This window comes from Leucopleurus acutus, assembly GCF_964270905.1.
Source record: "Leucopleurus acutus genome assembly, chromosome: 8".
NCBI lineage: Eukaryota > Metazoa > Chordata > Mammalia > Artiodactyla > Delphinidae > Leucopleurus > Leucopleurus acutus.
The window spans coordinates 106,316,806-106,342,737 of NC_139151.1; the positions used below are offsets into that span (position 1 = coordinate 106,316,806).

General features: G+C 50.0%; 1 protein-coding gene across 1 annotated transcript in view; it reads left to right on the forward strand.

The window, feature by feature from the left end:
* PPFIA1 (PTPRF interacting protein alpha 1) overlaps positions 1-25,932 on the forward strand; it is an 89,660-nt gene that overhangs the window by 35,588 nt on the left and 28,140 nt on the right. The window contains exons 3-16 of the mRNA XM_082844956.1: positions 356-457; positions 971-1,135; positions 1,560-1,634; positions 1,989-2,090; positions 2,313-2,534; positions 4,882-5,028; positions 6,447-6,581; positions 7,913-7,996; positions 10,054-10,185; positions 11,362-11,424; positions 12,493-12,572; positions 16,383-16,518; positions 19,266-19,489; positions 21,781-22,012. Of these exons, the coding sequence (XP_082701082.1) occupies positions 356-457; positions 971-1,135; positions 1,560-1,634; positions 1,989-2,090; positions 2,313-2,534; positions 4,882-5,028; positions 6,447-6,581; positions 7,913-7,996; positions 10,054-10,185; positions 11,362-11,424; positions 12,493-12,572; positions 16,383-16,518; positions 19,266-19,489; positions 21,781-22,012 (1,899 nt within the window). The remainder of the gene's footprint in view (positions 1-355; positions 458-970; positions 1,136-1,559; positions 1,635-1,988; positions 2,091-2,312; positions 2,535-4,881; positions 5,029-6,446; positions 6,582-7,912; positions 7,997-10,053; positions 10,186-11,361; positions 11,425-12,492; positions 12,573-16,382; positions 16,519-19,265; positions 19,490-21,780; positions 22,013-25,932) is intronic.

Here is a 25,932-nt window from a genome sequence, read left to right on the forward strand (position 1 = left end):
GTCATTTAAAAAAATCTTTATCCACTTTGGCATTAGGATTTACGTTCAGGAAAGTATCTCGGACTTCCCTGGGTCTTGAGAAGGCAGGCTTGGATTCCCTTCCCCGCCGTGTGCGTGCCAGGCTCGGGGGTGGAGGGGTGAAGGTTGGTCGGAGTTGTGGTGTTCTGTGTGGTCTTGGGCTGCTCGGTGGACCCCTCGTTCTCTGGAGGGTCAGAGAGGCCCCGCTTATCCCAGGGCGGGAGTTGTCTCTGTGTGAAGCCTGGGGAGGCTTGACGGGAATTGGCCTTTAGAGACACTCTCTCGCTCTCTTTTGTATTTATATTTATATCTATTTACTTATTTAACTGTTTTCTAGGAGTTTGCAGCACTTACTAAAGAACTAAATGTATGCAGGGAACAGCTCCTCGAAAGAGAAGAAGAAATTGCTGAACTGAAAGCGGAAAGGAACAACACCAGGGTTAGTAGGGGATTCTCTGTGTTAACATTTGCCTTGGGGTCACGACTGGGCTCTGTGTTGCTGTCTTTAAACTCAGAAGATGATCCACTCTGTCTGTTTTTAAACACATTTTCGACATTTTCCCACTGAGTGGACTGGGGTTGATCAGTTCAGGGTTCTCATACCTTGCTTGAAATTTATGATGAGAGTTAATGCAATTTTAATACGTTCGAGGGGGAATTTCTCTAACTTTATTTATTTATTATTTTTTGGCCACGCCGCACGGCAAGCGGGGGCGGGTCTTAGTTCCCTGAACAGGGATCGAACCCACGCTCCCTGCAGTGGAAGCACGCAGTCCTAACCCCTGGACCGCCAGGGAAGTTCTCTCTGACTTTAGACAGAACCAGAGGGATTCAGACCTGTCTTCACACGGTTTTGGCTTTAGTGTGAGATTGAAAGGAGTTATTGCCCCAGATTCAAATATGAGATTGAAAGTGCTCTGTAAACAGTGCTCACCTTGGCCTTGCCCTGCAGCTGCTGCTGGAACATCTGGAGTGCCTGGTCTCGCGGCACGAGCGGTCCCTCAGGATGACGGTGGTGAAGCGGCAGGCGCAGTCCCCGGCAGGCGTGTCCAGCGAGGTGGAAGTGCTTAAAGCGCTGAAGTCGTTATTTGAGCACCACAAAGCCCTGGATGAGAAGGTACCGCCGCCACACGGCAGTTCCGGGTTTGTACACGTGCTGCGTCATTTGGCGGACAACGCAGGTGTTTGTGCAACTTTAGTTGACTTTTGAGCTTCTTGAATTCTTGTAAACACGGTTTTTCTATAAGAAGCCAGAGTTCTACATGGTTAAAAAGTATTAGTTGGCATAAATGTCTCAAGATTTATTATATCCTGTGTATCAAGTGGCTATTAGGAATTGGGTAATAGAATTTATTTAGGGTGAAATTTTAAAGCTATTAGCAAGCCGGTTTTCTTGACGTTAAGATCGACGAAAGACATTAAAGGTATTCTATTATGTTATATTACACTAATAGTCTACTAGAATAGCTATGCAATAAGAATTGAATTAACATATCTACACATATACACACACACACTAACTGAATCCCTTTTGTTTTCAGGTGAGAGAACGGTTACGAGTAGCACTTGAAAGGTGTAGTTTGTTAGAAGAAGAATTAGGTGCCACACATAAAGAGGTAAGCTTGATAAATCGTCATACAGTTTCAACTGAGGGTTCCTAATTCTTAATCCCTTCATTTTAAAAAAGTACGAAGACTGTAGTAGTAGATATCAGATGTTACTTATCTTTCTGATTGAGGACCAGCCCATATGGGTCATTTTAATGATTAGTAAACTAGACTTTTATTTCGGAGTTGCAGAATCTCTTAAGTACCCATGTCTCCAGTAGAAGGTAAATTCTGACTTTAATGACCTGGTTATATTCAGGATGGATAACATCACCATGTGTTTTCTTTTCAGTTGTGTTTTTCCAAATGGAGTTTTGCTGTCTTTACTTATTTCTTTACTCTCATTCAATTGTTTGCTTTTAGCTAATGATTCTTAAAGAACAGAATAACCAGAAAAAGACACTAACGGACGGGGTGCTTGACATAAACCACGAGCAAGAGAACACGCCGAGCGCGAACGGAAAGGCAAGTCCCTGGTCCCCTCTGTGTGGTTCTCGTCCCACCCGTCCAGTCTGTGCACGCGTGTTGGGAACCTGTCGCCAACGCACCACTTCGGCCCGAGTGGCCGTGAAAGTTGTGTGAACCCACAGCGTGCAGAAGGCAGCTTTGACCTTACCGACTTCCCAGAAGTGCTTTATTTCCTCCCTCAGCAAACAAGGCTGTTTAAGGGTTCTTTCCCCCCATTAGAGATCTTCTGATGGTTCTCTAAGCCACGAGGAAGACCTGGCTAAAGTGATTGAGCTCCAGGAAGTCATAGACAAGCAGTCAAGGGAGCAGAGCCAGATGAAGGAGCGCCTGGCCGCCCTGTCCAGTCACGTGACAGAGCTGGAGGAAGATCTGGACACGGCCAGGAAAGACCTCATCAAATCTGAGGAAGTGAACACAAAGTTGCAACGGGATGTCCGTGAAGTGAGTGACAGTCGCCATGTCAGTGTTGTCATGGGGTTGAACGTGTGGACTGTTTTGGTTTGATTGTCACTTATTCTCCCAGTTACTTCAACCTTGGGGTGACTGTATGAGTAAGAGCAAAACAGAACAGAGCCCTGAGACTTTGACTGGCGGCTTCCCCGTTTCTGTGTCAAGGTCTTTAAAGGTAGGGGAGGCCTGGTCCAGCTGGTCCGTTGGCAGCGGCACGGACACGAAGCCGGCCCTTCCTGCTGTGCTGCTGTGGCTGTACTGCCCTGGGTGTGGACTCCTCGTTCCTATAAGTCCTAGGCTGTCGAATGTATTCCTGATCATGCTCAGATTTCCTTTTGATACACTTCGAGCGAGCGTGGTGGCCTCTGCGGCGGTAGTTCTCTCGGAGAGACGCGAGCATGGGCTGTGGGCTCTGCCAGGGCGGCACTGTCGGCTGTGTTTCTAGTTTTCTGATGTTCCGCGCCTTGAGGGGAATGTACGATATTGATGGTGGTGGTCAGACAGAGTGGCATTTGTTCACACCTGGGTCATCAGGCTCATGCTGTAAAAATACGTAGAAATGTGTGCATCTCTGGCAGACGTTTCTGCGTGTGGCATGATTTATGAGAAACTAGCCCGCTGTCACTAAAAACAAATGAGCTCTGGGTGCCTTCCCTGGCACCTCCTCCTGTTAGCGTAACCTCTCCTTTGTAAACAGACAGCTCCTACCCCCTCCCCCACACCTTGTGAGACCACCGCAGAGAGAACCCCTTTCACGTGTATGTAGAACAGGTGTACATTCTGTTTAGTAGCTTGGTGTGAGTAATTTTATGTAAGAATTCAAAACAAATCTTTGCATGTATCTGTATAACCTATCTACATTATTCTTTGGCAACAGGAGGAGGTGAGGTGGCAGAATTTAACATGCAGAGAATTTTGAAAACAAAAATTTTAAGACTTGCCACTTTTAATATTAAGACTTTGCTAATATTGGTTACTTAGTGAACAGGGAGGGACCTGAAGCGGATTTTTAGCTGGGGACGGGAATTGCAGTAGCAGAAAGTTCAGGTCCTAGTTTCAGCGTTTGATACTGTGTAATATAATTTTGCTTTAGAAGAATTAGGCTTTAGAAGGCTGCTTCCAGTTGTATGAAACTTCTTTTGTTTGTTTTCAATTTTATTTATTTTTGGCTGCGTTGGGTCTTCGTTGCTGCACGCGAGCTTTCTCTAGTTGCGGCAAGCGGGGGCTACTCCTGTTGCGATGCGTGGGCTTCTCATTGCAGTGGCTTCTCTTGTAGCGGAGCACGGCTCTAGGCGCGCGGGCTTCAGTAGTTGTGGCGCACGGGCTCAGTAGTTGTGGTTCGCAGGCTCTAGAGCGCAGGCTCCATAGTTGTGGAGCGCAGGCTCAGTAGTTGTGGCACTGTGGCTCACAGGCTCTAGAGCTCAGGCTCCATAGTTGTGGAGCACGGGCTCAGTAGTTGTGGCTCGCAGGCTCTAGAGCGCAGGCTCGGTAGTTGTGGCGCATGGGTTTAGTTGCTCCACGGCACGTGGGATCTTCCCGGACCAGGGATCAAACCCACGTCCCCTGCACTGGCAGGCATATTCCTAACCACCAGGCCACCAGGGAAGTCCCCAGTTGTATTAAACTTTGAGTTCTGTTTCCATTTGTTAATATTATTACTTTAATTCTGTGGTAATTGGATGAGATTTCATCCAACTTTTACCCAAGAAAATGAGACACATATCTCACTGTTGTATCTCCACCTGTATCGTGAGGCAAACAGAGGTCCTGTCTTCATGGCAGATACCTTCCCCCTCCTGGAATTCCTGCAATAACAGGATATTTTATTATACTTTTTCTCTTTTTTTTGGTAATATTATGTAGAAAAGGATAAACTTGGTAAACTGAGTGGCCAGACATAGCATTAAGACAGATGAGTGCTGGGATTTCCCTGGTGGGCCAGTGGGTAAGACTCCGTGCTCCCAACGCAGGGGTCCAGGGTTCGATCCCTGGTCGGGGAAGTAGTTCCCGCACGCCACAACTAAGAATTCACATGCCGCAACAAAGATCCTGCGTTTCGCAACTTAAACCCAGTGCAGTCAAAATAAATAAATATTTAAAAAATAGATAAAAAGACAGATGAGTGCGAATTACTTGGGGAATATTTATGATCTTTGAGGTAGGTGCGTTTTCATTCACATCGGAGAAAACTGGCATGTCTGTCCATTTAATTTTGAGGACAGTAATTTTATATTTGATTTGAAACTTAGGATTGAGCCCAGTTTGTTCTCTCTCTGAGTACACCCGTCTGTTACGTATTGGTTACTTCCCTTCTCTCCCTCTGAAATGCCCGACATAGGCCATGGCCCAGAAGGAAGACATGGAAGAGAGAGTCACTACTCTCGAGAAACGCTACCTCGCAGCACAGCGTGAAGCCACCTCTGTGCACGACCTCAACGATAAACTGGAAAATGAAATTGCAAATAAGGAGTCTATGCATCGACAGGTAGTGGTTTTTATCGAATTTTTTCTGGGTTTTATTAATTACTTACTAATGAACGGGGGAAGACCTTTTCCTGTGACTTCCATGTTGGAAATCAAGTCCCAGGGTAAAGTTTTTATGATCTTAGAGTATTATGTTCAGAAGTGTGGTGTACATCGTAGATCAACTGTACTAGAATAAAATCAATTTTAAAAAAATTGTGGGTGACTGCAATTTACAGGTTTTCATTTTTTAGGATTTGGTTCAGCCATTTTGTGGAGCTGCACTCCTGACTCTTGTTGCCTGTTAGCATTTTTACCAAAAGAGCAGAGAGTGGCAAAGAACTTCAAGGCAGCTGGCTGCCTGTTGGTAACTGGGGTCAGTGTGGTAAATAGCAGATTGAGAGACGCAGTCTGAGTGAGTAGTAAGGTCTGTGCCTCCTGTGGTTCGGTTCGCCTCACTTGCTCCGGTTTCTGTGTGGTCTCAGATAACCAAGAGTTAACTAGGGAAACCAAACCTGGCTTCTGGAAAACAAAGTGAGTTTGTCTGGTGTGTTATAAAGTGTATCATTGGCCCCAGAATAAAAATAAAATACTAGAAAGCCATTAAAACTTACGGTGTGGAATGCTAATTAAGAGCATTAAAATGTTCAAAATAATGACTTTAACAGGCAGATCAGAAAATACTACGTACCATGCGCTGTTATTTTCTGAGGGTTTTGAAGCATAACCTGTTGTTTGTATATGTGCGTAGAGATATATGCACACAGAAAACAAGAGCTGCACAGAAACAAGCATTAACCTCTCAGGAGCTGAGCTTACAGATGATTTAACATGTTCCCTTTTTTAAAGAAAGAAAAATCTGTCTAAATTTTCTACATTGAAAATTTTTCAGAGTAAGAGGATTTTCTAAAAGAATGACCCTACGTTTACAAAGCTAAAACTTGACCAGTATTCCCTTAGGCCCACTCTTAGCAGGTCTGGATTTCAAAGGAGATGAACGCTGTATTTTGGCTTACATGCCCGTGGCAGCCTGTTGTCAGTAAGGTTCCCTTCAAATGATGATTCTGATGATGTTTTAAGAAGGGTTAGTACTGAACCCTTCTTTCCTTAACTTGTCAATAAGAATAAATAAGCTCCTACCGAAAACGGGTTTGCTTTCATGTATAGGAACTTGTGTGTGTGTGTGTGTGTGTGTGTGTGTGTGTGTTTTAAGACTTCTTTGGAGGTATTTAGGAAGAGCAGATACTTTTGGCAAGAGGTGTTTTGCACGTTGAAGTCAAGCCCAAGAAAGTGGGTGTGCGCTCTTCACAGAAAGAAAAACTTCACTGTGAGGCAGCTGGCAAAACAGCTGTGCCCCCCTCGGAACGGACTTATTAGACGATTGAAAACGGAAATGGCTGAACCATTCGCCCGTGTTGACGCTTTGCTCTCATTTTGTAGACTGAGGATAAAAACCGCCAGTTGCAAGAGCGCCTGGAGCTGGCGGAGCAGAAGCTGCAGCAGACCCTGCGGAGAGCGGAGACCCTCCCCGAGGTGGAGGCGGAGCTGGCCCAGCGGGTGGCCGCGCTCTCCAAGGTGCTGCCCTGGGTCTCCTTGTGGGGCAGACGCCGGAGTTGGGTGTTGAGGGTGATTTGTTCACGTGCCTTATCGTTGTGGTCTTGTCAGCGCCCCTAAATCCACCAAGCAGCTCAGACTTGTTTTCAGTGCTGTACTGTCTGAGACTGGAGCAAGTTTGAATGTCAGACATTATCCCTGCTTTCGTGTCATCCCCACATTCTTTTCCCTCCAGTTTTGTCAGATGTGTTCTGTGTGTCCCCAGGGTGCTTCAGCTCAGAGTCACTGCTGCTTGGAGCTACTTAAGTCAGCAGCTCCAAGGTTAGGGCAGAAGCTTTGGGGAAGAGCAGGGTAGTTTTTCTCAGAAGTAGGAAAATCCCATTCTCTGTCGAAGACCGCCAAAGTAACTTCGTAGTAAACAAGTTTTTGAGTCTTTATTCATTCACTGGTTCAACATATCATGGTGGGGCATGTGCCAGGCCCGGTCCCTGCCCTCACAGCCTCACCGTCCCTGGAGAGCCGGCAGGTGAGAGGGGGTGTCCCGGTGACGCAGCGGCGCTGGGGGCGGCTCGTCCACACGGCGGGGAGGAAGCGCACAACCGGCCACCGGCCCAGTCTTTCAGGCATATGGTCCTGCACTGCCAGTAGGCGCTGGCCAGGCCCAGAGGCCCTGGTGCATCCGTCAGGAGTTCTGTGTTGCCTGCCTGGAGCTTAGTGAGCTGCTGAGGGGGCCGGACAGACCCGGGGTGGGCAGATGGCGTCAGGTGCTCGCAGACCTTCCTTAGAGCAAGTTCATTGCTAACAGCTGTAACAGAAGCGCTCCTTTTCCTCCATGATCTGCATTTAAAGTCTCGGTTTCTTTTCTCCCCTGTCATCTCTCCTGTCCCTGGTTGGCCTTGTAGTCTGACCTTTTGTCTGCTGGAAACTCGGCCACTAAGGAAGCTAAACTGTTCGAACTTACCTCCCAGATGAGGAAGGTAGAACGTGTACATCGCTCTTGACTGTGCTTGCCGCTTCCTGCTTCCTGTGCTGACTCACCCAGAGCAGTCTGAGGCTGGGGCGAAACACAGCCCCCGGGTGTGGGACCTGGGGTGGGGGAGCACATCTTCTCTCACAAGTCGATCGCCAGCGCCCGTCACGCCTGTCACCTGCCCGAGAGGGTGAATTGCCTCCCGGGGTCACGCATGGGGCCACGCAGGACGTGCGAGCAGGCGTCAGCGCGTGCCTTCCACTGAGCACGGGGTGCGTAGTCCACGCACAGCACGTCCTGCTTGTTGCTGCTGCAGTCGTACCCCGCGTGTTGTCAGGAAAGGGCAACTGTGAGCTGAACTGACACCATCCTTTGCTGGCAGGCCGAGGAGAGACACGGCAACATCGAGGAGAGGCTGCGCCAGATGGAGGCCCAGTTGGAGGAGAAGCACCAGGAGCTGCAGCGGGTACGTGTCCGGGCAGAGAGGCCGAGCGCCGGGCCGGGCCTGGGGGCTGCTCCCCACCCCCACCGCCGTGTGCACTCAGTGTGCGGCCTCGTCTGCGCGCTGTCTGCTGATTGGCGCACCCACCACATGCTTGCCCGCAGGCGGTGTGTAGGGGGGAGGAGGCCGCCTGCCGCTCTGACCAGCCTATTGCGGGAGCTGCTCCAGGCACAGGTGGGACCTTACGGGCCCCCCTCAAACAAGCCTGAGGTGCCAGCCCAGGGTGCCCATGCCACTTAAGGCACAGCGCCCTAGGCGTTGAGTCTGCTTGCCTGGGGTGTGGCACTGGAGTCCCAGATTCCGGTCACGGGCCTGATCGCTGTCCTGAACCCCAAAGTATTGTTCCAGACACAAAGGTAGACGTAGGGATGGCTGTTCCTGAGCAGGAGGAAAACTCCTGTGCTCGGAGATGGGATAAAAAGGAGCCTCGGGAAAGCGTGGTGGTGCAGGCTCACATCAGCTGAGTCCTGAGAGAGCTTTCCTGGAAGATTTGGTCACACGGCGAGATGGAACCTCCAGGAAATAGAGCGAGTGGTGGCCCCAGGTCCAGGCGTGCGACATCAGTATTGTCACCACCAGAAAGCGGCGTTCCTGGGCCTGGACTGCAGAGCATCAAATGTGAGCTTCCAGGAAGGAAAGCGTCTGCCTCCCATCAAGAGATCCGCATGCCAGGCGCCCCTGCCCCCGACACAGGCATGCGCCCTCCCCTCTTAGGCGGAGAATTCGACTCTGACCGCTTGAGGGGTGCACTTCGTTACTTCCAGAACTCGTAGCAATAGGGATGCAGTTTATGACTAAGGCAATTCAAAGCAAACTTTTAAGTGGTTTTGCTTTAAAAATATTTGAAGGACTTCCCTGGTGGCGCAGTGGTTAAGAACCCACCTGCTAGTGCAGGGAACGTGGGTTCGAGCCCTGGTCCGGGAAGATCCCACATGCCGCGGAGCAGCTAAGCCCTTGCGCTACAACTACTGAGCCTGCGCTCTAGAGCCCACGAGCCACAACTACTGAGCCCACGTGCCACAACTACTGAAGCCCACGCTCCGCAACAAGAGGAGCCACCGCAGTGAGAAGCCCGCGCACTGCAATGAAGAGTAGCCCCCGCTCGCCGTAGCTAGAGAAAGCCCGCGTGCGGCAACAAAGACCCAACACAGCCAAAAATAAATACATAAATTTTTTTTTTTTTAAATTTGAACGCTGACAGCCTTATCGTACGGTGAGCTGGGTCTCTTCTGGATGGTGGTGGTCGCTGTGTTTTGGGCGTGATTCTGAGCGCTTTGTATTTAGTGCTTCCAACAACCTAGGAGAGCAGGGAGACCCGCCGAGGGGACCTGCCCTGATGTGTGCTGCCTGTCAGCACTTTTCTTCTGTGTTCATTCAGGGTGTGGGGTGAAAATAAGCTTTTGAAACCGTGAAGTTGATGCTAGTTTTATAGAACACAGACTTACCAATTTTATTACATTTAAAAATTACTTGCGGTAATTATTTTTAGTTTTTTAGTATAAATTATGATTACAAAGAATTCAGGTGATGTTAAGAGTATAAAGAAAAACATGTGAAAGTCTGTCTCCACTGTTTTTTTTCCCAAAATGAAATTTTTTACCTTTTGCTTTATAAGTTGAATTCATTTTACCCCCTTAATCCAAATTCAAGCTTCTGTTTACATGCTGGGAAGTTCCCCCTCCAGTGTGTGTGTAAGCTGATCCCCTTTAAAATGTGCTTGTTTTCTGCGTGTAAATCTGCTCCTTGAGTCCATCAGACAGTTAATGGTTGGTGACACTAATGAGGCCCCCTGGGTGCTTTGTGGAACAGAAGCAGTGGGAGGGACCTTTCTCTGCACCTGCAGTCAGCTCTGGTGATCCAGTCGGTTCTGGTGACGGTGCAGAGTCCACCGGAGATGGCAGTGGGAGGGGCAGCCTGGGGAGCCAGGGCATAGGCCAGTCACGTCATCGCTCCTTGGCGCTTTTAAAATAATGACCATACTTGTTCTTGAAGTTTATAAGTTTTTGTTTTTCCTATTTTAGGCAAGGCAGAGAGAAAAAATGAACGAAGAACACAATAAACGTTTATCAGACACTGTTGACAAGCTGCTTTCAGAATCCAACGAGCGGCTTCAGCTTCATCTTAAAGAGCGAATGGCAGCTCTGGAAGATAAGGTGCGCTCGCACGCCGTCCCCGAAGGCCCCTTTGCAAAAGGGGCGCCAGGGGTTGCGTCCTTGCCCAGGCTGTGCGTATGGGAAATTGCCTATCACTCTTACTCTCGAAAACAAGAGTTAGAGAACTGTTTCCATAGCGGGCCAGCCACGTAGTAAGTATCTTAGGCGTTTACCAGTTGTGAGTAATTGAGTAGAAGACGTTCATGCTGATCAGTTAAGTAGCATGAAAGCAGCCACAGGCAATCCCTAAAGGAATGGACGTGGTTGGGTGCCACTGATGGGCCGAGTTTATCAGCCCCTGCGCCAGAATTTTCTAGGTCCACCCTCACCCCTTCATTGCTCTTGCATTAGAGGTTTATTTCTGTCTCTTGTGTGTGATGTAATATAAAAGATTTAACCATCTAAAAACAAGCGTTCTCATATTCCAACTCCAGCCTTCTCTCTTTTCATTTGGTTTGGAAAATGTCTGAGCCTGGACTCTTGCTACTCTCATCAGGGAACTACTTTAGCTGTAACCAGAGTAAAGGAGTAGCCGAGAATCTATGTCAGAGAAGCTCTGATGGGCGACACTTTGGTTCAGGTTTGATAAAAAACCTGTCCCGACTGCACCAGTGCCCTAGAGATGAGGCCCAAGAATCTTCCCTGAGATTGGCACCTTGGCTGATGCTTGTTTGGGAGAGACCAGTGGTTACTACTAATTACGTGGCACATTTTATTTGACACAAAACCCACGATGAAATGCATTACTAGAGACCACATAGGGCAGTCACCTCACTTTCTCCCTGATCTGCGGGCTGGCCTTAAGGTAGGAATATTTTTGTCTCAGATTTGAATTTTGCATGTGAAACTTGTGCCGGTTTCCCGAGTGACCACTGAACTGCAAAAGCTGAAAGCCGGTATAAACCAGTTTAACTTACCCCATGAACTTGACCTCCTTACATCTAGAAAATCAGTCGGTGAAGAAGGAAATTTTATATGTACAGGTTATGATTAAAAGGTGTCATCTGGCCTCGTGGCTGGCAGTTGACCCTGGGAGTGTGATCTGCCCATTAGTGTGTTCACGTGGCCCATTCCTTCTCGCCGTGCTTCACTGTTTCAGACAGAACTGTAGCCGTCCTATAGTACGTGGAACATTTTTAAGAATTAACACTAAAAGGCTATTTATATCTTTTTCAGAATTCCCTCCTACGAGAAGTTGAAAATGCAAAAAAGCAATTAGAAGAAATGCAACATGATAAGGTGCTTCAATCTCTAGATTGTTTAGAAATCTGTTAAGAGCTGAATTGAGCTGGGTTCATTGTTATTATAATTATTACAGCTGTTTAGCAGAAGTTGAGTTACATTTTCTTTATGGCTAGTCCACTGCTATAACATATATAGCACTCCGGGATTTGTATGTTGAAGGCGTTTGCATTTTAGGTGGATTTAGAGTCCAGCAGGGGTGTGTGGTTCAGAATTCTGAGTCCTTTCTGGGTTCATCTGAAAGCTGAAACAAAGCAGGAGCCTTTCATCTGGAACAGTGCCGTCCATCAGAAAGATAATAAGAGCCACATGTGTAATCTAACGTTTCCTAGTAGCCACATTTAAAACAGTAGAAAGAAACAGGTGAAGTTAATTTTATTGTATTCTACCCTATGTAATCAGAATGTTATGGCATAATTGCTCTAAAAACGAATGAGCTACTTTACGTTCTTCTCTCCACCTGCATCTTTGAAACCTGCGGTGTGGTTTCTGGTCACAGCACTTGGCGCTTTGGGGTGGCCCGTCCCAGGCGCTCAGTAGCCACATGAGGTGAGTGGCAGCTGTGGCCCACAGCGCAGAGCAGGAAGGCTGTGCATTGACTCAGAAACTCTGGCAGTCTGCCTTGTCGCTTTGCCCCGTGAGGAAGTGGCGTTGGGAGTAGGGGTGGCACATGAGTGGATGTGTGCTTGTTGTAGACAGCTGAAAGCAATACAGAGGAGCAGGTGCCATGGAGAGTGAATCCTGCGTGTGTGTCCCCCACCCCTGCCCCGAGTACAGCTTGTCTCAGAATTCATTATTGTTCATGGCTTGGCGTTTCTCTTCTGAGAGCTTTTCTACGACCAAGATGTAACCTTTTGTTCACTACAGTTTATAAAGTTAATACTGGTCTGAGCGTTTATGTTTGCTATAGGACTCTTGGAGAACATTTTCTCAGAATTAAAATGTTTGGATTTTATAACTGCTAATGTAACCTGTTACGGTTTTGTTCAGCATTTGAGCACATTTTGATGCAAGTCATTTTATATCCTGAAAGCAACACGTGTTATGTCATTTGCTATTTTGTAGGATCAGCTCGTACTAACCCTGGAAGCCTTGAGAGCTGAACTGGACCAGACGGGGCTGAGAGGGGCTCCCCTACACCACAGGTAGGACGTTCCCCAGGTCACAGCTCTGCTCAGCACTGTCGTGTGTATACAAGGGCATGTCATGGCTGTGTGGACAGTATGACTGGGTGGGTATAGCTCGTGGTCGCGCCTCCAGGAGCCTGTAGCTTAGTGGCAGGCTAGAGGGAAGAGTAGAATGTCATTCCTAAGGTTAGAACTCGGTACCTAGGAGAGTGGCAGTCACATTACTGACAAGACTCAAAACCACAGGAGGCGGTTTGGAGGGTGGTGGCTCGTTAATATTTGGGTGTATTCACTTGAGGGACCTGACAGACTGTGACACTGATGTTTCTTAAGAATCGCAGAAGGTTAGTGACTTGCAGGCATTTTAAAATGTATTGAGACATGACTTGGCGTTGGCTGCCGTGGGAGGAACCACCTGGCTTGTGAGTGAGTTGAGCAAATGACTCAGCATCCTGATTTTTTTCTTACTTGTCATTATAGGGGCGATAATTCTTTTTAAGCTATTTAAATTTTTCTTTGCTTTCTTTGTGGAAAATGATCATCAAGTGAGAGTTAAACTTTAGCAAAAGTTATTGAAGAGCTTAACTGGTGACATTCATCCATCTGTAGGAAAGAGACTCCTGCTTGAATCGTGATTTAGGAGACAGTTCGGAGCCTATACAGATATTGCAGCATTTGCAAACGTAGGGGACCGTCAGGGTCTAGGGTCCTTGCTGAACCTCCTAGAAAAAAAGAGAAATCAAGGAAGATAGAGGCAGAGCCAGAAACTCCCTGTCTCCAGAACCACCGGGGGGGAGAATTTCAAGGAGAGTCTGTGAGCTTACGGACGGTGGGGGGTGGGGGGGTGGAGGGAGATCGGGACAGCGGCATCGCTGGACTTGCTGGCTAAGGTCCTCTAGGGTGAGGTCAGAGGTGGAGGCAGAGCCCTGCTCACGGGGTAGATGAGGCGCGTGTGAGGACGGTGCGGGTACCTGGAGGAGGAGGTGGACACAGCCTGTTACTCTTTTGGGAGTTTGAGTGATGAAGGGGGCGCGGGGGCCAGAAGCGAAGGGCTGGCACAGTTGCAGGGGTTTTCAGTGGAAGAGCCTTGGGCATGGTCACCAGAGCCATGTGTGACATTGAAAGTCAAGGACGAGGAAGCAGCTCTTGCTCTGATGGCGCAGGGGGGCGGGAGGGGGGCTCCGTGCTCTGATGGTGCAGGGGGACGGTGGGAGGGGGCTCTGTGCTCTGACGGTGCAGGGGGGCAGTGGGGGGAGAGGCTCGGTGCTCTGATGGTGCAGGGGGGCGGGAGGGGGGCTCTGTGCTCTGATGGCGCAGGGGGGCGGAGGGGGGCCTCCGTGCTCTGATGGCGCGGTGGGGGCTGTAGGCGAAATCTGTGCTCTGAAGACAGTGGGCTGGAAGGGCTGGGTACCGCGGGAGGGGACGTTTCAAGGAGGCAGTTCTAGAGGTGTAATGTCAAGTGGCTTAGCAGAGAGGTGGTCGGGAGCTGTAGAAATGGGAAAAGACGGATCACAGCGGGTGGGGAGGGGGGCCTCGGGGTGCGGAGGGAGGACTGAAAAGATGGCTCGTGGGCAGGGCAGGCTCGGCTTGTTTGGCAGGACTTCACAGTGAAATCAGTCCCCTTGTCTCTGAGATCTTCTGGGAGGAAAGCCAGCCTGGGTTGACAAGTGGGGGACAAAGATGGTGGCTGGGCTCCGTAAGGAGACTGGGAAATGACTGCTGCGGGGCGACAGAACCCGGGGGCGTTTGTGGACTTCAGAGGATCCGCCAGCCACCAAAAGCACGTGCGGGATTTTGCGTCGTAGCTTTCACCCGATTTTGAAGTGTGCTGTGGCCCCCAAGCAGTTGGGTAGAAGTCATGCTGAGAAAGAAGGAGCAGTTTCCTTAGGAATGAGGCCAGAGGGGAAGGGAGAGACGGTTGCGGTTCAAGGGAGATTCCAGACTTTGATCTCCTGCAAACAAGGGATAAATCCTGTGCAACACTTGAAAACATTTCTTTTTTTTTTTTTTTTACATCTTTATTGGGGTATAATTGCTTTACAATGGTGTGTTAGTTTCTGCTTTATAACAAAGTGAATCAGTTATACATATACATATGTTCCCATATCTCTTCCCTCTTGCATCTCCCTCCCTCCCACCCTCCCTATCCCACCCCTCTAGGTGGTCACAAAGCACCGAGCTGATCTCCCTGTGCTATGCGGCAGCTTCCCACTAGCTATCTACCTTACGTTTGGTAGTGTATATATGTCTATGCCTCTCTCTCGCTTTGTCACAGCTCACCCTTCCCCCTCCCCACATCCTCAAGTCCGTTCTCTAGTAGGTCTGTGTCTTTATTCCTGTCTTACCCCTAGGTTCTTCAGGACATTTTTTTCCCTTAAATTCCATATATATGTGTTAGCATACGGTATTTCTCTTTCTCTTTCTGACTTCACTCTGTATGACAGACTCTAGGTCCATCCACCTCATTACAAATAGCTCAATTTCATTTCTTTTTATGGCTGAGTAATGTTCCATTGTATATATGTGCCACATCTTCTTTATCCATTCATCTGTTGATGGACACTTAGGTTAGTTCCATGTCCTGGCTATTGTAAATAGAGATGCAGTGGACATCTTGGTACATAACTCTTTTGGAATTACGGTTTTCTTAGGGTATATGCCCAGTAGTGGGATTGCTGGGTCACATGGTAGTTCTATTTGTAGTTTTTTAAGGAACCTCCATACTGTTCTCCATAGTGGCTGTACCAATTCACATTCCCACCAGCAGTGCAAGAGGGCTCCCTTTTCTCCACACCCCCTCCAGCATTTACTGTTTCTAGATTTTTGGATGATGGCCATTCTGACTGGTGTGAGATGGTATCTCATTGTAGTTTTGATTTGCATTTCTCTAATGATTAATGATGTTGAGCATTCTTTCATGTGTTTGTTGGGAAGACATTTCTTTTAAAAACGTCGAGCAGTGGGTGAACCAGAGGAGGCTGAGCTAGCACGTGGTCCTGGCCCGCTCTGCAGAGGGTGTGCGGAGAGCTTTACTCTCCTCAGGGGAGTGGGGTCTGTTTCCCGGATTTCAGGACTCCTGCAAATGAAGGCGCCACCCTTCTTCCCAGAGACAAGGGCCGAGCAGCTCCTGGGCTGGGCCCGCAGTGCAGGTGGGCCCATGGTCAAGGCTGGGCCACGCCTCCGCTGACCGGGGTGTCTCCTGACACCCACGCCCAGTTTCTGTCGTCATGCTCAGGGCCCCAACCACCTGTTCTGGGACTTCTTCAGCCTAGAGTCTTGATCGTTAATGTAATTACACCCAGGACTCTGCTTTTGATTCGGAAGCACCAGTCCTTCTAAGCTCTAAGCCGTGGTTCAGAGGGGTTTCTGCTGCGGGTTTGTCTGAGGCGCTGTGAGCGGTGTAGACGATGTTGCAGGTAGAGGAATGTTTGTGATTGATGGGCTTCACACTGGGCATCTTGGCCCCAACAGGAAAGGAGAGAACAGCTGAAGGCCAGAGGGGAGGTGTGGATGTCAAGGAAACAGCAGGGCAGGTGCTGGGCCCAGCGCCCTGACCTGAGGGCGGGTTCCCAGGTGGACCACAGACCCCTGAACGCCGCAGACAGCTGGGTGCCGTCCCTGTCACTGGCATGTCCTCGTGTCCGCGCTGGCTTTCCCGGATGTGGTGGGGCAGGCGGCGGGTTGCTGTTGGAGCGGGCGAGCGGTGCCCTCCTGGGCGACCTTCTCCTGTGACATCACTCAGTTTCCAAGTTGACAGGTTCTGGCTTGGCCAACAAAGTGAGGTCACTTTCCTCCTAATAATGACCTTTTTCTTCCCCCGTGTTTCAGCCGACCCCACTTGGGCAGCGTCCCAGATTTCAGGTTCCCCGTGCCAGACGGGCCCTCGGACTCCTTCAGCAGCAGCGCGGTGTTGCGACGCCCGCAGAAAGGCCGGCTGGCAGCGCTGCGCGACGAGCCTTCCAAGGCAAGGCCCCCCCACCCCTCCTCACCCTGCGGTTCGGAGACTGTCTTGAAACAAAGCTTGATGGGTCGCTTCCTCACTTCCCCTCCCCCCATTTTCCTTTTTCTGACTAAGAGTTTACTTTTAAGGCAAGCTTTTTTTTTTTAAGAACAAATTTTGGTAACATGTGACGTACTGTTAGGCACAGCACAGTGCTGATTAGCACAGGTTTGAGGTCGTCCTTAAGAGTAAATGAATACACACACTCATCATCTTGTAGTGAGAAGAATTCTCGTTTGGAAGTTCAACTGCCTTCATATTTTTGTGCATTTCACGGCATGTATTTTTTATATATGTCTCTGTATTTTGAGCTCCCATGTTCAGTGAGCAGCTAGTTTGGGCCAGGCATCCTCAGACCTAGGGCCCCAGCAGAGAATTAAAAGCAGACAAGACACCTGCACGCACGCACACCCCAACACACACCCCCTAGTGAGAAGAGAGAGGCGGCAGTGAATGGAAAGTAAAATAAAACATGCTGTGTGTATTCTTTATCCACTGCTGCATAGCCAGTCACTGCAAAGCTCAGTGGCTTCACAGTGAACATTTAATAGTCCACAGTTCGTGTGCACGTGGGAGCATCTTAGTGGGCTGGGCCCTGCTTAGGGCCTCCTGAGGTCACTGCCACCGGAAGGCTCCCCCGGGGCTGGGTGGCATGCTTTCAGACTCCCTCACCTGGCTGTTGGCGAGAGGGCCCCGGTCCTTGCCGTGTGGACCTCTTCATGGGGCTGGCTTTCCTCAGAACTCCCTCCGAGAGAGAACGGGGGAGAGCCCTTTCATGCCGCAGTCCCGGAAGCTGCACACCTTTGCTTCCACTGCGTTCTGATCATTAGAGTGAGCTGCGAAGTCCTGCCCTCGCTCACGGGGGTCAGGGAGGAATTGCCCTCTGCCTCTTGAAGGGAGGAGGATTAAAGAATTCATGGATGTATTTTTCAGTCACCACAGCCTGTCAGATGGTAATAAGCAGGGAAAGGAAACCAAGGGTACCCGAGTTGCCAAACAAGGAGGGGAATAATAATTTTTAAACAGGGTGGCCAGCGAGGGTCTCCAGGAGGGTGGCGTTTGAGCAAAGACCTGAGGAAGGGAGGGGAAGTAGCCATTTGGAGGTAGCGGTCGTGCCAGCCAGACGGGCCGGTGCACTGGACGTAGGCTACGGGGGCGGGGGCGGTCGTGGTCCGGGAGCAGCTCAAGGCTGGGGTCTGTTTCCTGCTGTGAGGGAGATAGCCGGGTCGGGGGAGGCTGGGATCTGGGCCTCGGTCCTGTTCAGGTGGGCAGGTCGGCAGCTGGGTGTTCCAGGACCCGGGAGAGCTCTCAACTCGAGTTAGACTTGGGGTCATGGGCATACAGGTGGTATTTAAAGACATGAGCCAGATAGGGTCACCCGGTGGGTGCCTGTGGAGAGAGAGATGAGGTCCACGGATAGAGCCGTGGGGCACCCCGGATTCAGAGGTCGGGAGGCTGAGAAAGGGCGGCAGGGGGTGAGGAGTAGCCCGGGAGGGTGGGGCTGCTGAGTCAGAGGCTCCAGCGCTCTGCTGGGCAGTGTGGGGGAGGGGACCTAGGCGTGCGGGCTCCACGGAGCCCCCTGGAGCCACACCTGCTTGCAGAGAGTGGGAGACAGACGGAGGCGGGAAGGGGCGGCGTAGAGGCTGCCCTTGGGCGCTTTCAGGGAAACGCAGTGGTTGCTGGAAGGAGCCCTGGAGGGAGAGTTCTGTGGTTCCTGCTGGGTGCTTTTAAGGAGAGAGGAGGGAGTGGACATCCTGAGGCTGTTGGGAATGAGCCCCTAGGACGTGGATTAGCCACAGGGAAGGAGGAGTGATGGCAGGTGATCCTGGACCAGCTGAAGGGGGTGGCCCGGCCCTGGGGAGGGTCAGAAGACGGATTGCGTGGGCACAGGCCCCAGGGGCAGGGGGCTGGGGAGCCTGCGTCTAGAGGCTGCCCCGCGGTTACTCTGAGGTCGTGTCTGGGAAACGGAAGGCAGGACCCTGGGCTGAGTGTGGAGGTGGAGATGGGGAGTGGGAGGAGGTTTGGGGAGGGAAGGGGTGTGGGACGGCCCCAGAGGAGAGGCAGCGCAGGGCCCCAGCGAGCACACTTCTTCTGTGCATGTTCTGATGACAGCGCAGAGGGCGGTCCGGGCTCAGCACGGAGGTTCCCTTGCAACGCGAGTTGCAGTTCCCTAGAAAAGCCCCGCTGCTCTGCGGCTCCCTCGCCCCGAGGGCTGTCGGGGGCAGGCTCTCCCATCTCCCTTCTGCTGCTGCTCTTGTCTGCACATGTTGGGACCAGCCTCAGGAGACGAGACTTAGGGGCCTCTGAGAGCCCTAGTGGCGCTGGTAAAAGCTATGGCAGCCGAGGTGAACCCGGCAGCTTTGGATCTGAGGGATTTTTTTTTACTTCCCTTCAGCCTGGCTGATGGTGGCACGGAATTAATTTTTTTAATTTTCGGGTTTTGTTTCTGACGCGGTTGCCTCAGCCTTGCGAATAACGTCGTAGAATTGCCTCCCGTCCAGGCCAGGAAGTGAACGTGGCCAGGCTGTCTGAGAACTAGATTCTCCTCCTGCCCGTTTCCTAAGTACTGCTCACTTAGCAGATGTCAGTGGCTTCTAAGCGTGACCCATTTTTCCAAGGTCTTCTGGGTCTCTGTGTAAAGTTGTTTCAAGTTGCTGGTAGCCTGCAGTTGCCCTGACTGTCGCTGCTGAACCGCGGCCTTTCGTGCACAGGTGCAGACCCTGGACGAGCAGGACTGGGAGCGCGCGCGGCAGGCCAGCGTGCTGGCTCACGTGGCGCAGGCGTTCGAGAGCGGCGCGGACGTGCCTGACGGCGCCGGCGACGGGGACACGCTCTTCAGCTCGGCCACTCTGCTGTCGCCCAGCGGGCAGGCCGATGCCCAGACCCTGGCCATGATGCTTCAGGAGCAGCTGGACGCCATCAACAAAGAGATCCGGTGCGTGTGCCCGTGCCTGGCTCCCCGGAAACACGGTGTCTCCGAGGGGTGGTCGCTACTTAGAAAAGCCTAAGTGTTCCATAAATAAGGAAACGTACGTCGGTTCTGTTTTAAGAATTTTAAGTCCTGAGATTGCCCTTGCTTATAAAGCTCAGTTAAGCAGGGCGTTGTCTCCACAGTTGTGGGTCAGCACACTGTGTGAGATGTCGTGGAAGGGGGAGAGGCGTGAGGTGTTCAGCCCCTGCCCCCGGAAGCTGCCGACACACCTGGAGAGAGATGGCGGGGTGCAGAGAGCCGAGGCCATGTCCGTCCGGGGTGCAGGGCGGAGACATGGCGCCAGGGAGTCGGGGCGGAGTCGGCTCCCCGGATTCCTTTCCCGGGGCAGGGCTGGTGGGCGTGCCGCAGAAAGTGAGGGCACACCCTTATTCGGCCTCTGCCAGCCGGCTGTGTCCCCCCCAGCTCTGAGCCCCGAGGTGATACCCCCCTGCAGCCCGTGCGTCCTCCGGCACAGAGAGGTCGCCCTCTTGTGGGTCCCTTGGAGCCTCGCGTATTCTGTGGTGTGTCCCAAAGCCACCGGGAACAGAAAAGCTGGGGTTTTCGGGTTGGCAGGCTCCCACTGGGACTTGCGATTTGCTTTTAAATTAACATAATGTGAAAATTGGTTCTTGTAAGACAGTGGTCAGAGGATGTGTGTTTGAGTATTTTTTAGTCTCATCAGTATATTTAAGATGTTTTCTTTAGAACCTGTCGTAGCAATTATAATAGTTACTTTGCAAAACGGAATAGAATCCAGAGGACTGCCTTGTAGTGATCAGGAGGCCTTAGGTCTGGGGGCAGCAGTGTGATTGGGTACCCTGAGGCCTGCCCGGTGTCAGATCTGCCATGGCCACACCTCCTGTCCCAAGTCCACATGCAGAGCAGCCCCAGGCCGGTGACCCTGTGGCGGACCCGGTCAGAGTTGCTGCTCAGATTGTTCTTGTCACATTAACACAGGCAGAGGTGCCCGTTCCCACCTGCAGAGAACGGGGGCCAGAGAGGAAAGGCCGCAGAATAAATGGCAAAAGTAGGTTGTGCTGCCTGCACTTTTTTTTTTTTTTTTTTGCGGTACGCGGGCCTCTCACCGTTGTGGCCTCTCCCGTTGCGGAGCACAGGCTCCAGAGGCGCAGGCTCAGCGGCCATGGCTCACGGGCCCCGCCGCTCCGCGGCACGTGGGATCCTCCCAGACCGGGGCACAAACCCGTGTCCCCTGCAGCGGCAGGCGGACTCTCAACCACTGCGCCACCAGGGAAGCCCTGCCTGCACTTTTGACTTCATAGACTGACTTCTTCGTGTGCCATGTTTGAACCCAGACGAGCTCTGAAAGACTGTCTTCCCCATCCCTGCGGGAACTATGAAACGATAATATACCTTTATTTTTGTAGCCAGGTAAAAATGATTTTTTCCTTATGCAACAGGTTGACCTGATGTAACTGGTAAATTCTGCCCGTCGACTTTTTATCAAAAATGAGAAAATACTTTCAGGATATATAAGTAGAACTTAAATTGGAAAGGTTACGACAAGGATCCGGTATTTTAATATCAAAATAATTGTATTTGCATAGTCAGATATTTAGACTGCTATTTAACCATCCAGTACACATTCGGGGAGAGGAACATTAACCTTGAATTCCAGAGTAATGCAGCTGTGGTCGACATGAATCCAGAAACTCACACGAGAGACTTCCCTGGCGGTACAGTGGTTAAGACTCTGCCCTTCCACTGTAGGGGGCATGGGTTCAATCCCTGGTTGGGGAACAACAACAAAAAAACCCCCAAAAAACAAACAAAAAAAGAAACTCACATGAGGCTGGTAGAGAACTTTATGAAATAATACTTTTGTTCAAATTCAACCTTAAAAAAAAATCAACTCAGCATTTTCATCTGGTCTAGAGACTTGTGTTTAGAAACTCCAAATTGCTTTGTGAATTGCTTTTTTGATTATATCAGAGTTCCCTATTTCCAGTTGAAAATATTGACAGACAGGTGTGCTGCTTTGCTGTAACAACAGGGAAGGTTGTAAATTTTAAATATTGTAAAAAAGCTGTAAATTTTAAATGTCTCATTATGCAGTGAGAGTTGCCACCCAGCCCCCATCAGAATTTAGTGTAAATGAGGAAAATCAAACGTGAATGATCGGAAGCAACTCAGTGCTGAGTCGTCAATCATAACACAGAGTACAGACCCAGATTTGTTATCCAGACACGTTCCTCTGTTTTCTGACAAAGGCAGGTGACGGTTTTATTCTGTTTCAGGTTGATACAAGAAGAAAAGGAGAACACGGAGCAGCGGGCGGAGGAGATTGAGAGCAGGGTGGGCAGTGGGAGCTTAGACAGCCTTGGTCGTTTTCGATCAGTGAGCTCCATCCCCCCGTACCCTGCTTCCTCTCGGGCCAGCTCTTCCCCTCCCAGCAGCGGGCGGCCCACCCCTCGAAGGGCCCCGCACAGCCCGGCAAGGGAAGTGGACAGACTAGGCGTCATGACTCTGGTAAGTGTCTGCCTTCTCCCTGCTGCACCCTCCCCCAGCACACCTGGTTTGCTTGCTTGCTTTCTTTGTTAACCTAGAAGAAAATCAGGTGCATTTGCTATGTTCAGAGGTTCAAGATTTTTAAAGCTAGTATTTAATCAGTCCCCCAATTAATGACAAATTAATTTTGATGTTTGGACCACCAGCTTAGCATGTCATCATGAACTCATCCAAAGTTCTCCTTTGTGTAACATTGGGCATGGCCTCTGCAAGGCGCAGCAGCTACAGGAAAGTTTTTGTTTTCTAGGAATAGACAGCTTAGCGAGAGTAAACATAGGCAGCCCTAATGGCATCTCGAACACTGTACAGAGAGTCGATGCTGTCTTCCTTTACACTGGGGATGTCTCACTGGAGGGGGCAGGGCATGCGGTCAAAACAAAACCAAAAAAGCTGAAGTGGTCCTCTTGCTGAGGCAGCTGGCCACGCACTCACGCCGGCTCTGCATGTGAAACCAGGTTAAAAGCCGGTGCCCCTGGGCTTCCCTGGTGGCGCAGTGGTTGAGAGTCCGCCTGCCGATGCAGGGGACACGGGTTCGGGCCCCGGTCCAGGAAGATCCCACATGCCGCGGAGCGGCTGGGCCCGTGAGCCATGGCCGCTGAGCCTGCGCGTCCAGAGCCCGTGCTCAATGGGAGAGGCCGCAACAGTGAGAGGCCCGCGTACCGCAAAAAAAAAAAAAAAGAAAGAAAGCTGGTGCCCCGCAGCTCCCAGGGAAGCAAACGGGCGTCCTCACTCTTCCTCATCTGGAAACGCGATGAGCACGTGGTGACAGCGTGCAGCTCTGGAGCACACGTTATAGCTTTCTGTGTATTTAGGTCTTCTGAGTGCATTGCTGTTCACCATGTGAAGTCGGATTTATAATATTCTGCTTTTTAGCTGCACTTGTATTATAATTTTTTTCTGTTACCACCCATTTTCATTTTAGCTGCATTGTTAGAGTATAATTAAATCAACTGTGAATCATTTCAGTGACACGTGAAGTGGTGACTAGTCCATGTGGTGGTATTTGGGCATATACTGCTTCTGTAATTTACATCATTAGCTAATTAGCTGATAATTAAACTCTTTGACGATTTCATTTGTGGTTTCATGCTTAGTATCTTTCAGAGAATTTGTAAAAACAGTTCTGTGTATTTTTTTCCTTGTTGTTATGTGGTTCTCTGCACTGGCTGACGGTGTGTCTGCTTCTGTCATCGGTGTTGATTCCCTGTATCATCCTTTGTTTTATCAGTTAATCCAGACCCCAGCCTCCCCACCGCCGGGTCTGTAGTTTACCATCCAGCTCCGCTCCCCGTCCACCCCACTTGGTTATCAGTCCCTTCCACAGCAGTGCTGTGCTCCACAGCGTGTGTCTATGCTTGGTCGTGGCTCATGAGTGGGGTCTCTGCGTTATCTTCGTTTCTCATTAAACAGTGTTTTTCCCCTGTAGTGGTGAGTTTTATTTAGTGTATCACTGCATAATAGGTATGGCTACAGGCATGATGTAGATGGACCAGAGTGTTTTTGCTCACACTGTATAGCATACGTGTAATGCATAAGTGAGATGCTGCCTATATAAAGAAATGACCCGCTAAGTGTAGAATTCATGGACTCTGACACAACGTCCTTTCTGGTTCAGTGCTTGTATTACTTAAGACGGTAAATCTCATCAGCTTATTAAACATGCACAGTTAATGTCTTTACTAGACTATTTTTAATTAAATTATCTTCTATGAATCATAAAATGTAAAGACTATCTGCTATTATGCTAGCTTTTATTCTTACATATTTTCACAGGGTACCTGCTTTAATCAATAAATTTATTTTGAGAAGTTTTAAATCAAATTCTAGGTAAGGATTTTACCTTAATGTCCAATAGGTGGTTAGATTTGTTCAGTGTTAAAATGGGTATCGCAATTACTTCCTCATCAGTTAGATTGCTATTTTAAAGTATAACATGTTTCTTATTAAGAAAAACTAAGTTATAGAGAAGTTTGGCTTAAAATAGACAACTGTTAGGGCCCTTTGTTATACAGAATGCCATATTATAAGAAATGGAGTATGTTGTAATAGAATTGTATCTTCCTGAGGAAAATTTATACTGTTTCACTAGGAAATCTTGAATAGCTTATTATATTTAACTTTTGTGGTCAAAAAAATGTTCTATTTCCAGTTACATTTTCTCTAAATCTTATCTCACTTACATGTGTTCTGTCATTTTCTTTTTAATATATTTGCCTGTACTGATCCTTGAATTTTTAACTTCAAAGTGTGCAGTAAATCTGGTTTCTCTTCATTTCTTTGCATGCATCTGTCAGCCTAGTGATTTAAGGAAGCATCGTAGAAAGGTAAAATATTCAGTAATTCAGCATGCCTTTGTTTCTTTGTGAAGTATTGAAGAGTCCCTGTCGTTTTACGTGAATGAACACTATGTGGTTGAGTACTGGTGAATAATTGCCGTTTTAATGGAAGTGTTGAAACTCACCCTCCACTTAACACATGCTGATGGTTCCGCTGGAAATAGGTCGTTCGCTGGGACAATGTAAGAGTTTGCCTTTCTCCCGCTCGTTTGCCTTCTAAGTGTTGCACGCTTATTTACAATAGACGTAGTGGTTTTTATTTTTTGTTATTTTTAAATTTTATTTATTTATTTACTTATTTATTTTTGGCTGCGCTGCGAGGCTTGCAGGATCTTAGTTCCCCAACCAGGGATCGAACTCGGGCCCCAGGCAGTGAGAGCGCTGAGTCCTTAACCACCCTACCGCCAGGGAATTCCCCATAGTGTTTTTTAAAAAGAAATGATGGGAGGCTTCCCTGATGGTGCAGTGGTTGAGAGTCCGCCTGCCGATGCAGGGGACGCGGGTTCGTGCCCCGGTCCGGGAAGATCCCACATGCCACGGAGCGGCTGGGCCTGTGAGCCAGGGCCGCTGAGCCTGCGCGTCCGGAGCCTGTGCTCCGCAATGGGAGAGGCCACAATGGTGAGAGGCCTCCGTACCACAGAAAGAAAAAAAAAAAGAAATGATGGAAGCGGAGCCATAGATGCTAGATTTGGGGGAAAGCAATTTTAATAGTCACAGGTAGTACATTCGGTAGGCTGTTACTTTGTGCCAGGCGTCGTGCTGAATGCTTTACGAGTCTGTTCCCTAATCCCACAAACACCCACGTGAGGTCCAGGTGCTGTTATCCCCATTCAACAGACGTGGGCGCCGAGGCTTAGAGAGGCCAGGTGCTGTGCCCAGGCTCGCACAGTCAGTCAGCAGCGCAGTGTGGATTTGTCTGATTTCAGAACCTGGACCCTCAGCCCTGGTGCCGTCTGGCCCGCTTTTCCACCAGGAGCTCTTGTCTCCTTCACAGCATTCCTGACGGAGAGCGCTCGGGGCTCCTTCCTCTCAGATAACCCTGGACTGAGCCCCTGTTCTTGGAGGGAATATGGTGCGCTGAAGGCCAGATCTGTTGACCACGATGTCTCCCTCCCTCTCAGGCTCACAACCCCCTGGGCGTGCACTCACCACGCAGCCGTGCTGCGGCCCAGCCGCCCAGCGCGCCAGCGCCCCTCTGCCAGGCCACAGCAGTGCGGCAGTTTAAAGTCCCGGCTCTGTCACCGATTGGTTGTGACCTGGCTGAGCCGCTCGCCCGCTCTGGGCCCGGCTTTGCCCTGCTGTTAAGTGAGGACAGCGGTAGACCCGTGCCCCTCGGGGTGGCCACGCTGTGCCGTCCCTGCACAGTCCACAGGTCGGCAGTGAGACACAGTTCTGCTGCATAGTTCGTAGTTTTCTTGGTGGCAAGACTTTCTCAATAAAGGTAGTGGCCTGTTGATTATGTCCCGGCCGGGGGGCCTGGTCTGTTGCATGTGGTAGCTTGAGCTCGCTGGCTGGCTACTGAGAGGGCCTTGTTCTAGGTTTGGC